The sequence below is a fragment of the Carcharhinus amblyrhynchos genome, chromosome 35 (assembly GCF_965287045.1).
Source record: "Carcharhinus amblyrhynchos chromosome 35, sCarAmb.v2.hapA, whole genome shotgun sequence".
In the NCBI taxonomy this organism is placed as follows: domain Eukaryota; kingdom Metazoa; phylum Chordata; class Chondrichthyes; order Carcharhiniformes; family Carcharhinidae; genus Carcharhinus; species Carcharhinus amblyrhynchos.
In genome coordinates, this window is record NC_137358.1 from 3900190 (window position 1) to 3917463 (window position 17274).

The 17274-nt window shown below is 46.1% G+C and overlaps 1 protein-coding gene across 2 annotated transcripts in view; it reads left to right on the forward strand.

Annotated features, from left to right (window-relative positions):
- The first annotated feature begins 12696 nt into the window (after positions 1–12696).
- LOC145361481 (voltage-gated potassium channel KCNC1-like) overlaps positions 12697–17274 on the forward strand; it is a 57938-nt gene continuing 53360 nt past the window's right edge. For both annotated transcript variants that reach the window (XM_080217290.1, XM_080217291.1), the window contains exon 1: positions 12697–13360. In XM_080217290.1, the coding sequence (XP_080073416.1) occupies positions 12761–13360 (600 nt within the window). In that variant the 5' untranslated portion in view covers positions 12697–12760. The remainder of the gene's footprint in view (positions 13361–17274) is intronic.

The window sequence follows — 17274 nt, forward strand, 5'->3', positions numbered from 1 at the left end:
GGTTGACTCTCAACTGCCCTCCAAGGGCAACTAGGGACGGGCAATAAATGTTGCCCGAATAAATAAATACGTTTTTGATTTGATTTATTATTGTCATATCTATTGGTATACAGTGAAAAGCATTGTTTCTTGCACGCTATACAGACAAAGCATACGTTCATAGAATATTGAATTGATTTGATTTGATTTATTATTGTGGCATGTATTAACATACGTTGCAAAGTATTGTTTCTTATGCTACAGACAAAGCAAACCATTCATAGAGAAGGAAATGAGAAAGTGCAGAATGTAGTGTTACAGTCATAGCGAGGGTGTAGAGAAAGATCAGCTTAATGCAAGGTAGGTCCATTCAAAAGTCTGACGGCAGCAGGGAAGAAGCTGTTCTTGAGTTGGTTGGTATGTGACCTCAGACTTTTGTATTCCTTCCCAACGGAAGAGGGTGGAAGAGGGAATGTCCGGGGTGCGTGGGGTCCTTTATTATGCTGGCTGCTTTTCCAAGGCAGTGGGAAGTATAGATAGCGTCAATGGTTGGGAGGCTGGTATTATTGTCAGATGTATTGGTATACAGTGAGAAGTATTATTTCTTGCGCACTATACAGACAAAGCATACTGTTCATAGAGTATTGAATTGATTAATTATTGTCACAAGTATTGGGATACAGTGAAAAGTATTGTTTCTTCTGTGCTATACAGACAAAGCATGCCGTTCATAGAGAAGGAACGGAGAGAATTCAGATAAAAATGAGAAAAGGAGGCTGTTGATCAAGGATAGGTGAGATTGGATAGCGACGTTCCCCAAATCCCAACATTCTTCAGGGGCAGGGACTGGACCCACTCAAACCAAACTTGACACACTCCACATCAGAAAGTGGAGAAGTCCCCTTATCAATTTCCCCAGGGAACACTGCTCCGACAGAGAGACAAGAAGTTGATCCCAGCTAGTCAACACGTCATCAGGGGGGATTGGTGATGCGATAGTATTGTCACTGGACTAGTAATCCAGAGAGCCAGGTTAATGCCCTGGGTTCAAATCCCTCCATGGCAATCAAATTCAACTGATAAATCTTGATGTGAAAGCTAGTCTCCGTAAATAGCAACCATGAAAATATCAGTGTTTGTTGTAAAACCCATCTGGTTCACTAATTTCCTTTAGGGAAGGGAATCTGTTGTAGTTACCTGATCTGGCCTACATGACACTCATAGGAATGTAGGAATCCAGCCCTTCAACCTGCCCCGCCTTTCAATCAGATCATGGCTGATCTCTCCCTGGCCTCAAACCCACCTGTTCCCCTTATCCCTTTTTTATTAGAAATATCTCCTTCTTGAAACCATTCAATGATTCAGACTCCACCGCGCTATGGGACAGCTAGTTCCCCAAATTCACCACCCTCTGTGAGACAAAGTTCTGCCTCATCTCAGCATTAAATCTATCGCCTCTTAACCCATACCTGTGACCTCTTGTTCGAGATTGCCCCACAAGGGGAAACATTTGGTCTACATTTTCTTTATCAATTCGTTTTAGTATTTTATATACCTCGATCAGATCCCCTCTCATCTTTCTAAACTCCAGTGAGTACAAACTCACTCTAGAGTCACAGCAACGTGGTTGACTCTCAATTGCCCTCCAAGGGCGACTAGGAATGGGCAATAAATGCTGGCCAGCGACGCTCACGTCCCATGAATGAATAAAACCAAAACTAAACCCTCCCTCCCTCCCTCTCCTCCCTATCACCATGTTTGTCAGACTCCTTAGACCGATGGGTGCAGCTCCAACAATACTCAAGAAGCTCGGTACAATCCAGGACAAAGCAGCCCCCCACTTGATTGGCACCACATCCACAAACATCCACTCCCTTCACCACCGACACTCAGTAGCAGCAGTGTGTACCATCTACAAGATGCACTGCAGCAACTCACCAAAGATCCTTAGACAGCACCTTCCAAACCCACGACCACTTCCATCTAGAAGGACAAGGGCAGCAGATACATTGGAACATCACCACCCGCAAGTTCCCCTCCAAGCCACTCACCATCCTGAGTTGGAAATATATCGGCCGTTCCTTTGCAGTCGCTGGGTCAAAATCCTGGAATTCCGTTCCTAACGGCATTGGGGGTCAACCCACAGCACACAGACTGCAGCGATTCAAGAAGGCAGCTCACCACCACCTTCTCAAGGGGCAACTCGGGATGGGCAATAAATGCTGGCCAGCCAGCGACACCCACGAATAAAAATATTACAGCAGCTGGGAGCCTCAGTGAAGCCCTATTCTCCCCTCTGTCTCTCCCTCTCATAGAATCATACAGCACAGAAGAGGCTTTTGGGCCCATCGAGTCCACACCGACACTTTAGAAAAACCTGAGCTCCCACCTAATCCCATCTGCCAGCACTTGGCCCATAGCCCTGAATGTTATGATGGGCTAAGTGCTCATCCAGGTACTTTTTAAAGGATGTGAGGCAACCTGCCCCCCCACCCTCCCAGGCAGTGCATTCCAGACCCTCACCACCCCCGTCTGGGTTGAAAAGCTTTTCCTCACATCCCCCCTAAACCTCCTGCCCCTCACCCTGAACCTGTGTCCCCTCATGACTGACCCTTCAACTAAGGGGAACAGCTGCTCCTTATCCACTCTGTTCATGTCCTTCCAGTCTTGTACACCTCGATCAGGTCACCCCTCAGTCTTCTCTGCTCCAGAGAAAACAACCCAAACCAGCCCAAGCTCTCCTTATAACTCCATCACAGGCAACATCCTGGTGAATCTCCTCTGCATCCCCTCCTGTGCAATCACATCCTTCCTATAATATGGTGACCAGAACTGCACATCTCTGTAAATCAGGTACAGAATTAGTTCATCTGAATAAGCTGAGCATTGTCACAGAGGTTTACAACGTGGAAACAGGCCCTTCAGCCCAACTTGTCCATGCTGCCTTTTTTCTTAACCACTAAGCTAGTCCCAATTGCCCGCATTTGGCCCATATCCCTCAAACCCATCTTACTCATGTAACTGTCTAAATGCTTTTTAAAAGACAAAATTGTACCCGCCTCTACTACTGCCTCTGGCAGCTTGTTCCAGACACTCACCACCCTCTATGTGAAAAAATTGCCCCTCTGGACCCTGATGTATCTCCCCCCTCTCACCTTAAACCTATGCCCTCTAGTTTTAGACTCCCCTACCTTTGGGAAAAGATATTGACTATCTAGCTGATCTGTGTCCCTCATTATTTTATAGACTTCTACAAGTGGAGATGATGGCCTAGTGGTATTATCGCTAGACTATTAATGCAGAAACTCAGCTAATGTTCTGGGGACCTGAGTTTGAATCTGCCACGGCAGATGGTGGAATTTGAATTCAATAAAAAATATCTACTGATGACTATGAAACCATTGTCGATCGTTGGGAAAACCCATCGGGTTCAACCCATCTGGAAATCTGCCATCCTTGCTTGGTCTCTCCTGCAAGTAACTCCAGAGCCACAGCAATGTGGTTGACTCTCAACTGCCCTCCAAGGGCAACTAGGGATGGGCAATAAATGCTGGTCCAGCCAGTGACACCCATGTCCCACAAATAAATAAAAAATATCTGGAATTAAGAATCTACTGATGACCACAAAACCATTGACGATTGTCGGAAAAACCCATCTGGTTCATTCTGAAGGGAAGGAAATCTGCCGTTCTTACCTGGTCTGGCCAATATGTGACTCCAGAGCCACAGCAATGTGGTTGACTCTCAACTGCTGTTGGGCAACGAGGGATGGGCAATAAATGCAGGCCCAGCCAGCGACGCCCGCGTCCCACGAATGAATAAAGTAAAGATTACCTCCTAATTCTCCTACGCTCCGGGGGGGAGAAAAAGTCCCAGTCCATCCAGCCTCTCCTTAGAACTCAAAACCATCCAAGTCCAGATAGCATCTTTACTGCACTCTGCAGAATGAGTTAAAATACACAACATGGAAAAAAAAACAGGGGGGAGGGCACCTCCTAGTCTGCAGTTGCTTACCCTACCAGGAGGAGGGAGGGCTGCTCTATTGATAAAACTGGGCAACTCTTGTCTGGAGCAGAAATCTCATCCATTAAATTGGTAACAGCGGCTGAGTTACGTCATGAGCAACTCTTGCCGCAGAATTAGCAGAACTCAGTAGCTGCTCCCAGTATTTGACAGCAGCCAAGTAAATTTCAATTACCAGCAAGCTTCAGGTCCAGTCCCCCTTTCTGAGAGCTAGAGACGGGAGGAGAAAAGTATATTTGAGTGTGTGTGTGTGTGTATAGATTTGTGTGTGGAGGGTGAATCTCTCTCTCTCTCTCTCGCTGTCTACAATATATATATATAAAATCTATTTTATTTTTAAAAAAATAGCAAGGGTTCAAGGGCAAATGTGTGAATGTCAGATGCAAGGAAGGTTTGCAGCTTTCAATGCCAGTGATGTGTCAGTGAGAGTGTGCGTATGTGTGTGTGTGAGAGAGAGGTAGAGTGAGAGAGAGAGAGTGTATGTGTGTGTGTGTGTAAGAGAGAGAGAAAGAGAGAGAGAGAAGCCAGACAGGAAGGAAAATCTTTTTTTGCCACTTTCCAGTGAAGCAGACGATTGCAACAGACCAAAGGAGCATCATTATTTGGGCTGCATTCTTGCAAATCTGAGTGAGTACCTTCTTCTGGGTTTTATTTGTTTTCCAAATATATACATATCGAAGATCCTTTATTTTGTGTGTGTGACATTTTTAAAATTTGGAAATGAGATATTTTGTGATCGGAAGTGAATTCCACCCCCTCCAAAAATAAATGAAAGTGTAATGATCTTAATATATATATTATATATAGGAGCAGGGATTTTTCTGAGGGGCCGGCTGGTTTTCTTTTGCCCCTGTCACTGGGCATGTTTGTTTGGGGGGGGGTGGTATCTGGTCTGTTGATGTTCCGTGCATTCTTGTTTCTACCCATCGATGGATGCTATCTACATCTTGATTTCCTTTCTCAAGATTATAAACAGAAAATTTCACCCCCCCCCCCCTTCCTTTCCCCCCACTGCTCCCTCTCTCCTCCCGGCTGTTCCCCGCTCCCCCCTTCCTCCTTTTTATACATTTGGGGAAATTGAATTTAGATATTGTGTTGTTGGGGACTGATTTCCCAGTCGCTTCATTTCAAGTGTCTTGCCGTGGCTTTGAGAATTGCTGCCACGGACCGTCTCTTTATTTTTAAATTCTGTAAATGTTTTTTTTTATTTTGCAGGCGGTTCAGTGTTTACAAATGCACCGTCTGCAGACCCCCCCCCCCTCTCTGTTAACGTGACCGTCTGTACTCCTTACCCCCTCTGCCTGTCCACATACCCTCCCTGCTCCTCCTCCCAGTCCACCTACCCCCTCTCCCTCCCAGTCAACCCCTTCCCCCTCTCAGTCCATCTTCCTACACCCCTCCCAGACCACTCCCCTTCCAGTCCACCGACCCCTCCCTCCTTCTCAAAGCACTCAACCCCTCCCCTCGGTACACTCCCTCCCCCTTCTAATCCAAACCTCTCCCGCCACCCAGTCCACCCCCCTACACCCTACCCCCTCCCCCTCTCAATCCAGCCCTCTTCCCCATCCCAGTCCACCCAACTCCCAGACCGCCTACCCTCCCTCCTTCCCAATCCACCTACCCCCTCCCTCCCAGACCACCTACCCTCCCTCCTTCCCAATCCACCTACCCCCTCCCTCCCAGACCACCTACCCTCCCTCCTTCCCAATCCACCTACCCCCCTCCCTCCCAGACCACCTACCCTCCCTCCTTCCCAATCCACCTACCCCCCTCCCTCCCAGACCACCTACCCTCCCTCTTTCCCAATCCACCTACCCCCTCCCTCCCAGACCACCTACCCCCTCGCCTTCCCAGTCCATCCCCCTCCCCCCTCGCAGTCCACCTACCTCCCAGTACACCTACCCCCCTCGCAGTCCATCTTCCCCCCAGTCTTCCTAACCTCTCCCTCCCAGTCCACCCTCCTCCTCCCCTCTGTCCATCTACCCCCCTCCCCCCAGTCCACCCCCTCCACCCTCCCCCTCCTGCCCTCTACCTTCCCCACTCCTGCCCTCTACCCTTCCCCCTCCTGCCCTCTCAATCCAACTACCCCCCTCCCCTTCCAGTGCACCTATCCCCTCTCCTCCCAGTCCACCCCTTCTCCCCCTCCCCCTCTCCCCCTCTCCCCCTCCCCCCTCCCAGTCCACCTACCCCCTCCCAGTCAACTTACCCCCTCCCCAACCCAGTCCATTTACCTCCCTCCCAGCCCACCTATCCCCATCCCCCTCCCAGTCCACTTACCTCCCCCCTCCACTAAGTGTCTGCCTGATTTAACCTCTCCCCTCTCTCTCTCTCTCTCTCTGCACCTTTCTCTTTCAGAGGGTGGAGGACAGCACTGCTGTCACTGAAAGGTGTAACTACTGCTTGGCCAGTTTACATACACTTTCCAATACAGATAGATTCCCTATGGCACAGAAGGAGGCCATTCAGTCCATCAAGTCTGCGCCAACACTAATCCCATCCCAGGCCTTATTCCGTAACCCCACGCATTTACCCTGCCAATCCGGCTGACACCAAGGGGCAATTTACCATGGTCAATCCACCTAACCTGCACATCCTTGGACACTACAGGGCAATTTAGTGTGGCCAGTGCATCTAACTTGCACGTGTTTGGAGTGTGGGAGGAAACCGGAGCACCCGGAGGAAACCCACGCAGACACATGAGGAGAACATGCAAACTCCACACAGACAGTGACCCGAGGCTGGAATTGAACTTGGGGCCCTGGCACTGTGAGGCAGCAGTGCTAACCACTGTGCCACTGTGCTGCCCTTAGAGCGCAGAAAGAGGTTATTTGGCTAATTGATCTTGCACCAACATCAATCTCACCCAAGCCCTAACCCCATAACCCAATGTATTTACCCTGCTACTGCCCCTGACAGTAAGGGGTAATTCAGCATGGCCAATCCATCTAACCTGCACGTCTCTGTATTGTGGGAGGAAACCGGAGCACCCGGGGGAAACCCACGCAGACACTGGGAAGAATGTGCAAACTTCAAACATTACAGTCACCTGAGGCCGGAATTGAATCCGAGTCCCTGGCACTGTGAGGCAGCAGCGCCAACCACTGTGCCACCTTGCCATCCAAATGTTTCTGTGTGTCTGCATTCTTCCAGATGCTCTGGTTTCCTCCAACGGTCCAAAGATGTGCTGGTTAGGTTGATTGGCCAAGCTAAATTGACCCTAGTGTCAAGGGGATCAGCAGGATAAATATGTGGGTTTACGGGAATAGGGCCTGGGTGGGATTGTGGTTGGTGCAGACTTGAATGGCCTCCTTCTGCACTGTAGGGATTCTGTAATTTATGTGTGTGTGTGTGTGTGTGTGTGTGGGGTGGGGGGAGGTCTTTCTGTTCCCCATGTCTGCCTATTTGTCTATCCTCCTCTTGTTCTGGCCATTGGTCTTTATCCTTCCTCCTTTCTATTGGTAAATCTCTTTCTCTTCATCTCGCTCTGTAGCTGTCGGTATTTTATTTGTAGAATGGTCTCTGACTCAACACATTAGATATCGGTACATGAAATGCTAGGAATTCCTACAAAAGATTAATCTCAAGAAGGGTTTGAAACAAACCACAAGAGCAAACTTTACTGAGGCATTTTGGGTCATAAAATTCCCAGATAAGGCCCACTATATTCTTGATCCCACTCTTTCTTTAGAATCCACACAGCATAATTAACCGTCAACTCTGCATTTTCAGGACTTAAAGTATGATTGAGCAAGATTTCTTTTAGTTATTGTTCCTGCATATATCCATAACATCTTCAACTATCTTCTGGTTCCTGTCAACTTTCCATTACAAGTTCCTATGTCAGCCTTTTTCATATAAACTGCCTAAATCTGTAAAACTATTACACTCTCCCTTCACAGCACCACCATTGATGGGAGGGTGTAACTGCAGTGTGACGAGTTTACATAGCATTCTGTTATAAATATGGACATGGGGAGTTACAGCAACATAGAAAGAGGTAGAGATAGACACAGAGCCAGACAGACAAACAAATAGATAGATAGAAAGACTGATAGGCAGGTAGACAGATAAATAAGCAGACAGATGGGCAGACAGACAGATAGAATCATAGACACATAGGTAGATAGGTAGACACAAAGACAGACAGAAAGGTGGATAGATAGATACATAGACAGATAGGCAGACAGATGGACAGACAGACAGATAGATACATAGACAGAAATTTAGGCAGACAGATTGTCAGGTGGATAGACAGACAGATACATGGATAGATATGAAGACAGACAGAGCAAGAGACAGATAGACCGAAAAATATTTAGAGGCAGATTGATTGATATAGATAAATAGAGGGATAGCGAGGTAGAGACAGAGAGGGAGATAGAGAGATAAATGGATACAGGAATAGACAGACAGACAGCTAGATAGAAAAGCTCAGAATGTATGCATTTAAAATACAGACTGGATTAGAACGCTAATTCACATTTTTCCCAGGCTTTAGCTCTGCTTAAACTGCAGATCACACCTTGGTCTCAATTCCAGGTGTGTGCAGCACCACAACATCATATATCAGAGTAGCTGCTAAATTCTACTGTAAATTCACGTCTCTTCATTTATGATCAAACAGCCCCATGTAGTCACACCCTCCCACCACCAGAGGTGCCGTTTCCATGATCAGTGTAGACATAGGAATTTACGATTGAAGGTGCGGAAAATAAGGGCAGTCTTTAAACTGGAGACTGAGTTATGATGTTAGGATATCCTGGTCCTCTTGTCTCAGCTTCGCCAGATATGGTCTTGATGCCTGGTCGATCCTCATCTACAGGGTTCCCGATCGCTAGATCTGCCTTCCCCCGGCACCATCTGCAAAGTACAAGAGGTTAAACCTGATCGGATGACACCCAGCATGCAGTGATCTCCCAGGCACACACATTTGGTTATTTCTTGCTTAACCTCACTGAATGGAGAGACACCGTTCCGTCCCTAAGCCAAAACTAGGCAGAAGGAGACAGCCCACACTGTATATGCACATATGTATATGCAAACACACAAATATAAAAACACACACAAAAATACATACACACACACTAAGTTATACACACAGACACACATACCTGGCCTAATATATACACACCACACAGAGCACGCAGGCACACACACATTCATGCAGATGCGTATACACAAACACATAAAAAGCCCTGATATATATACACACAACACACACAAATACACACATTCATACAGATACTTATATCTACACAAATACATCTACACACACATACATACACAAACATGTACACTAATATATACAGACATATGTACATGCCCTGATATATACGCACAGCACACACAAATACACACGTTTATACATATACTAATATATACACACAGATCTATACATACATATATACATACATATATATACACTAATATATACACAGACACACATACATGCACTGATACATATATACAGCACACACAAATACACACATTCATATATATACTAATATATACACACAGATATATACATATATATACAGATTTATGCACTAATATATACACACAGACACATGTACATGTCCTGACACACAGCACACACATATACATACTTTCATAACGAAACTAATGTATACACATAAATATATATACACACATGTATACGCAATACAGGTATGCACTAATATATACGCAAAGGCACATGTACATTCCCTGATACACACAGATGTATGCACAAGAGGTACACACATTGCTGACATACATAGAGACAGTCAGTGTAATATGAACAAAAGTGCGAACACATGTACGGATAGACACACATGCAGAAACAACTGCTCACAATCGCTGACACAAAGATATAGAAAGGGACACGGACACTCACTAATAGATGCTCACTGTCGCACACACACATATATACATATCCAAACATGCATTCACAGGCTCATGCACACGGATTCACATATACACACTCTAAAGCAAACACAGAGGAATACCACACACACACACACACAATAACTGTTCCACTCACTAACAGTCACTCAGAGTCGCACCTTATGTGCCCAACACTGGCAAAGATATCAGCGACCGCAACACGCTCGTTCTTAGTTGCACTTGTACACAACTAAGGGTCCGCACTTGTACACACAGATGCGTACACACGCCTAACACTCATCACACAACATTCAGGCACAACCCACACAGCATCCCGCACTCACACACACACACACAAAAATGACACAGCCGCTTCCCAACATATATTCACTCCAGGACGGGGGAACGCTGACAGTGAATGAGAAAGCGTTGGTACCATTCCTAAAACTGTTTCAAAATTAATATGAAGTGGGTAGCTGGAGGCGGGGGTAGGGGGGGGGGGGGGGCGGGTGACAGGGAGGAGAGGAGGGTGCAAGAAAAAATATTCCCCAATTTGTTCCCCGATGAATGGGCAGAGAGTGTTCTGTAGTCCAATAAATCAGCACCCCAGTATAGGAAAGGCAAATCCGAAGAGATTCTAAAATCTCATCAGTTCCTGTTTAAAATGACCAAATTGTACCTTGCAATGAATGACCTGTCAAAAAAACCACACACACACACACACACACACACACACAGAACCCCCCCCCCCCACCCCCTTTTTCCGTGTACCAAACTCAATGGACCAAACCTATTTTACAAAGAAATCGGTCCACAATTCTGGCTGATGAAGGCAAAAAGAAAATTATACATCTTTATCTCCTATCAGTTCAAAATGATGTAAGAAAAAGATGTTACTGGCCCGGGTAATGGATGTATTTTTTTTAAAAAAGAGAGAGACATATTCCCATGTATTTTAAACTACAATGCGCAACTCTTCACAAAACGCCGCAATAAATCTTAGTAACGCTAAATTGGCAAGGCTAAATGATGGGAAATAATTAAAACAATATTAAAACACTTGACGGGTTTTAAAAATATAAAAATTGCTGCAATGCTGTCCTGTTTGCAGGGTTTGCAGGTTTTAAGAGCTGACGCGGGGATAACCGCAATACTCTTGCTTCCAGTCCTCCAGCTTGGTTATTTCATAAATGCAACCGAAAAAAAATAACAGAGCAAGGACGAAAAAAGAACGCACAAACGGATATCTGGGGGAGGGGGGGGGGCGCAGAGACAAAAACAATCCCCCCCCCGCCGCCAGAAATAAACCCCTTACTCTCTCGCCAATCCCTCAAAAGAAATCAGTTACATTATTTGGAGACTCAAGATTTGGTGATCTTTGCAAAACTTCCAACACAATTTAATGGCACATTCAGTTTATATCCACACACACACATCCAGTCCCAGAAAACAGTTCAATTAATTACTTGGAGACTTCAAGATTTGGAGACCTTAGCCGTCCCATATCACTATTTAGTAATGCGTTCAGTTAATACATACACTGACCTCCAGCCCCCTAAAAATACATTTCAAATAATTACTTAGAGATCTTTGCAATCTCCTCTCTCCCTTTTTAGTTGCACATTCAGTTTCCACACACACACACCCCTCCAGCCCCTAAAAACATGTCAGTTAATTACTTAGAGACTTCTAGATTTGGGGATCTTTGCAATCTATCACAATTTAGTGCTGCATTCGGTGAATACAACACACACCTCCAGTCCCTGAAACATTTCAATGAATAACTTAGAGACTTCTGGATTTGGAGAGCTTTCCAATCTCGTGTCACAGTTTATTGATGTATTCAGTTAATACAAACACACACACACACACACCTCCAAGTCCTTGATAACATTAATCGCTTACTTAGAGACCTTCGTAATCTGCCTTTTTAGTTACATATTCGGTTTACACGAACACACACACACACACACACACAGACACACACAGACAGAGACACACACACACAGACAGACAGAGAGAGACACACACACACAGGCACACACACAGACACAGACAGAGACACACACACAGACACACACACACAGACAGACAGAGAGAGAGACACACACAGAGGCACACACACACAGACACACACACACAGACAGAGAGAGAGAGACACACACAGGCACACACACACACAGACACACACACACACAGACACACACACATATCTCCAATCCCTGAAAACATGTCAATGAATTATTTAGGGAGACTTCAAGATTTAGAGATCTTTGCCATCTCCTCTCTGCCACAGTTTAGTGACACAGTTTATACACTCACGTATATATATATATAAATAGCCAAACCGGTTTTTATTCAGAAAGACCATTCACCCACCACTTTTGTAACAAATGATGTCTCTTACAAATACGACCTCACTTGAAATCCAATTCACCTTTATTCTCCCCTGCTTGCCTTGCAGGTTTTCCAACAGGACGCACGAAGATCCGCATCAAACTTTTGTTCTAAACCTCCCTGGCGTCCAAACCACCGCTTTTAATTTTGACAGTCAACCGTTCTCTCTCTTTCTCTCTCTCTCTCACACTTTCTCCCCTCAAAGCAGGGGATTGAATTCTCTGGCTGGAGAGGTCCTGGGGATTCCTTTCCTCTTCTCTCTCGCTGTCTCTCGACACAAGTAACCTCATCTCAGCGGAGAGTGAGAGTGAGGAGAGGAAAGAGGGAGAGAGAGAGAAAGAGAGAAAAGTGGGGGTGGGTGGGTGGGGGGGAAGAAATATAAAAAAAAGTCAACGACAAAGACCACCTGACTCCATCTGCATCCTGATTCGAAGAGGGAACACGTGCTTTTAGAAGAGAGAAAAAAAACTGTCACCCAGGCAAAAATCTTTCCCATATGATAAGTTCAGTTTGCGTGTCGTCTTTCCGCGGGAGAAAGTCGGGGAACAAACCTCCCTCCAAGTCATGTGTAAAAGGAGATATGGGCAAGAACGAAGACAGCGACAAGATTGTCATCAATGTTGGAGGAATCAGGCATGAGACTTATAGGAGTACACTCAAGACATTACCTGGGACCAGGCTGTCCTGGCTAACTGAGCCAGATGCCTTTAGCAACTTTGACTACGACCCCAAGACGGACGAGTTCTTTTTTGACCGGCACCCCTCGGTTTTTGCCTATGTTTTGAACTATTACAGGACGGGCAAGCTGCACTGCCCGGCGGATGTGTGTGGACCTCTGTTCGAGGAGGAGTTGGCCTTTTGGGGCATCGACGAGACGGACGTGGAGGCATGTTGCTGGATGAATTACAGGCAGCACCGGGACGCCGAGGAGGCGCTGGACAGCTTCGAGACCCCGGAGCCCGACGACGAGGAGGACGGAGACCTCAAGAGACTGTGTCTTCAGGAGGACTCGAACAGGAAACTGGGCTGGTGGAAGAAACTCCAGCCCAAGGTGTGGGCTCTGTTCGAGGACCCCTATTCATCCAAAGCTGCCCGGGTAATGTCACTGAGTCTTTCTGTGTGTGTGTGATACTGTGTGTGTGTGTCTGTATCTCCTGTGTGAGTTACTGTGTGTGTGTGTGTCTCTACCTGTGTGTGTCTTACTGTGTGTGTCTGTTTCTCTGTGTGTGTGTTACTGTGTGTCTCTATTCTTGTGTGTCTTAGTGTGTGCGTCTCTATCTCTGTGTGTCTTACTGAGTGTGTCTGTATCTCTGTGCATTGCTGTGTGTGTCTATATCTGTGTGAGTTACTGTGTGTGTCTGTATCTCTGTGTGTCTGACTGTGTCTGTATCTGTGTGTGAGTTACTGTGTGTGTCTGTATCTCTGTGTGTTGCTGTGTGTATCTATATCTGTGTGTTACTGTGTGTCTGTATCACTGTGTGTTGCTGTGTGTATCTATATCTGTGTGTGTCTGTATCACTGTGTGTGTCTGTATCTCTGTGTGTTGCTGTGTGTATCTATATCTGTGTGTGTCTGTATCATTGTGTGTGTCTGTATCTCTGTGTGAGCATTTCTGTCTATGTTTCTGTGTTACTATGTGTGCATTTCTCTGCATGTGTGTTTGTGTGCCATTGTGTATTTCTGTATATGTGTTTCTCGGTGTATGTGTCACTGTATTTGTGTGTGTGTGTGTGCTACTGTGTATTTGTGTTTGTCTGTGTGTTACTGTGTATATTTCTCTGTGTTACTGTGTGTGTGTGTGTAATTCTGTCACTGTATGCATTTCTGTATATTTGTGTGTTTTCTGTGTATTTATGCCTGCGTCTGTATTTGTGTGTGTATTTCTGTGTCTCTTACTCTGTCTGTATGTGTTTTTGTGTATATTTCTGTATGTATGTGCGTGTGTGTTCCTTTTTTTTATTTTACTCAATTGAATTTAGAGTCCCCCCGCCCCCCACCCTCTGTTGTGTTCCCAGGAACTTGGGTCCCTTCTCCCTCACTTCTGATGAATGGACTGGATTCGACCCCTCCCCCCACCTTACTCTTTTGCTGTGCAGTGGGGTCCTGTGTTTGGGAGGGGGGTGTATGGAGAGTGGATGGAAGAAATAAGAAATAAGCAGAGAAAAATGTGAGACTTAGAGAGAGAGAGAAAAGAGGGTGATCTACTCGTTCTGTGCACTTATTCAGTAGACAGTTTATGACACGGCTGGTTTAAGATTGGACTGCAAGTTTTACCCTTTGGCGAGGAGACGAATTAAAATATGAGTGGAGTAAAGAGGGACTGATTTTATGAACTGAAAGTTAGGTGTATGAAGGCATGGGGGAGGGGATAAGAATGAACTTTAAAAAAAAGCAAAACCAAAAGGAGGGGGTTGAACACAAGATAAACTGGGGGAGGGGACAGAGAGCAAAAATCTGAATGGGGAAAGGATAAAATGGAGGTAGGAAAAAATACGGAAAGCAAAACTAGATCTGCAACTGCAGATGTGGAGATTATTTTAAGGGACTTTAAAAAAAAAGACGCATTTAAATCCAGCCGCTTGTCGGTAGGGGGCAGGACTGCGCTGTTGCAGAACGGGAGGTTGCGGCAGGAATTCAGCAGCGGCCAGCACTTCTGGCTATCAATAATCACAGCGCCAGCAGTTTTGTAGCTGGACTGAGCGAGAGGCAGCAGGAGCACCCCCCCCCCCCCCCACTCTACAAACCAGTAGTGCAGAGAGAGAGAGGAGAGAAAACTGCAACCATCTCCCCACTGCACCAAGAAATTAGGCACCTTATCCATTCAACTGTGTGACTCTCTCCCTCCATCCCCAGTGCAATGCCAACCACTTACTGGTACTGACAGAGGGCTTAATCAACCTTCCCCCCCCCCTCACCCCCAGACCCAGTTAAAAGATGAGACAGGACGAGGGGTAGTGGTAGTGGGGGGGGGTGTCTCTGGTGGATGTCTTTAAAACTGAAAAGGTTGGGACGTGGAGGGTAAATGCTCCAGCTCGTCCCAAGATGTGCAAGTCAAGTGGTCATTGTCCATGCTAAATTGCCCCTTAATGTACCAAGATGTGTAGGTTAAGTGGATTGGCCATGCTAAATTGCCCCTCAGTGTCCAAAGATGTGTAGGTTAGGTGGATTGGCCATGCTAAATTGCCCCTCAGTGTCCAAAGATGTGTAGGTTAGGTGGATTGGCCATGCTAAATTGCCCCTCAGTGTCCAAAGATGTGTAGGTTAAGTGGATTGGCCATGCTAAATTGCCCCTCAGTGTCCAAAGATGTGTAGGTTAGGTGGATTGGCCATGCTAAATTGCCCCTCAGTGTCCAAAGATGTGTAGGTTAGGTGGATTGGCCATGCTAAATTGCCCCTCAGTGTCCAAAGATGTGTAGGTTAGGTGGATTGGCCATGCTAAATTGCCCCTCAGTGTCCAAAGATGTGTAGGTTAGGTGGATTGGCCATGCTAAATTGCCCCTTAGTATCCAAAGATGTGTAGGTTAGGTGGATTGGCCATGCTAAATTGCCCCTTAATGTACCAAGATGTGTAAGTTAAGTGGATTGGCCATGCTAAATTGCCCCTTAATGTACCAAGATGTGTAGGTTAAGTGGATTGGCCATGCTAAATTGCCCCTCAGTGTCCAAAGATGTGTAGGTTAGGTGGATTGGCCATGCTAAATTGCCCCTTAGTGTCCAAAGATGTGTAGATTATGTGGATTGGCCATGCTAAATTGCCCCTTAGTATCCAAAGATGTGTAGATTACGTGGATTGGCCATGCTAAATTGCCCCTTAGTGTCCAAAGATGTGTAGATTACGTGGATTGGCCATGCTAAATTGCCCCTTAGTGTCCAAAGATGTGTAGATTATGTGGATTGGCCATGCTAAGTTGCCCCTTAGGGTCCAAAGATGTGTAGGTTAGATGGATTGGCCATGCTAAATTGCCCCTTAATGTACCAAGATGTGTAGGTTAGGTGGATTGGCCATGCTAAATTGCCCCTCAGTATCCAAAGATGTGTAGGTTAGGTGGATTGGCCATGCTAAATTGCCCCTTAGTATCCAAAGATGTGTAGATTACGTGGATTGGCCATGCTAAATTGCCCCTTAGGGCCCAAAGATGTGTGGGTTAGATGGATTGGCCATGCTAAATTGCCCCTTAGTATCCAAAGATGTGTAGATTACGTGGATTGGCCATGCTAAATTGCCCCTTAGGGTCCAAAGATGTGCAGGTTAGGTGGATTGGCCATGCTAAATTGCCCCTTAGGGTCCAAAGATGTGCAGGTTAGGTGGATTGGCCATGCTAAATTGCCCCTTAGTATCCAAAGATGTGTAGATTACGTGGATTGGCCATGCTAAATTGCCCCTTAGGGTCCAAAGATGTGCAGGTTAGGTGGATTGGCCATGCTAAATTGTCCCTTGATGTCCACAAATGATGTACGTTTGGTGGATTAGCTTTGGGAAATGCGTGGGATTAGAGGCATTGTGGGGTGCGGCGGGGCAATAATTGATTTGATTTATTATTGTCACATGTATTGGGATGCAGTGAGAAGTAGTGTTTCTTGTGCACCATGCAGACAGAGCATACTGGTCATAGAGTACATAAGGAGGAAGGAAAGGACAGGGTGCAGAATATAGTGTTGCATATACTCTGTCAGAGTGTCAGTGCAGACTCAATGGACCGAATGGCCTCTTCTGCACTGTAGGGATTCTATGATTCTATTCCAGGTGTATAGCCATTGCCGCAATGGAGGAAATGCACAGCAAGATCCCACAGACAACAATGTTATAATTGTCCAAAGTATCTGCTTTCTGGAGATGCTGGTGGCTGGGATGGGGTGGGGGGAGGATTGGCTGTGACCCCAGGGGATAACTCCCCTATGCTTCAGTACAGAAGGAGGCCATTCGGCCCATTGAATCTGCACCAACTCTCTGACAGAACATCTTACCCTGTCTCCCTCCCATCCCCAAATTCCAGTGCCATTTACCATGGT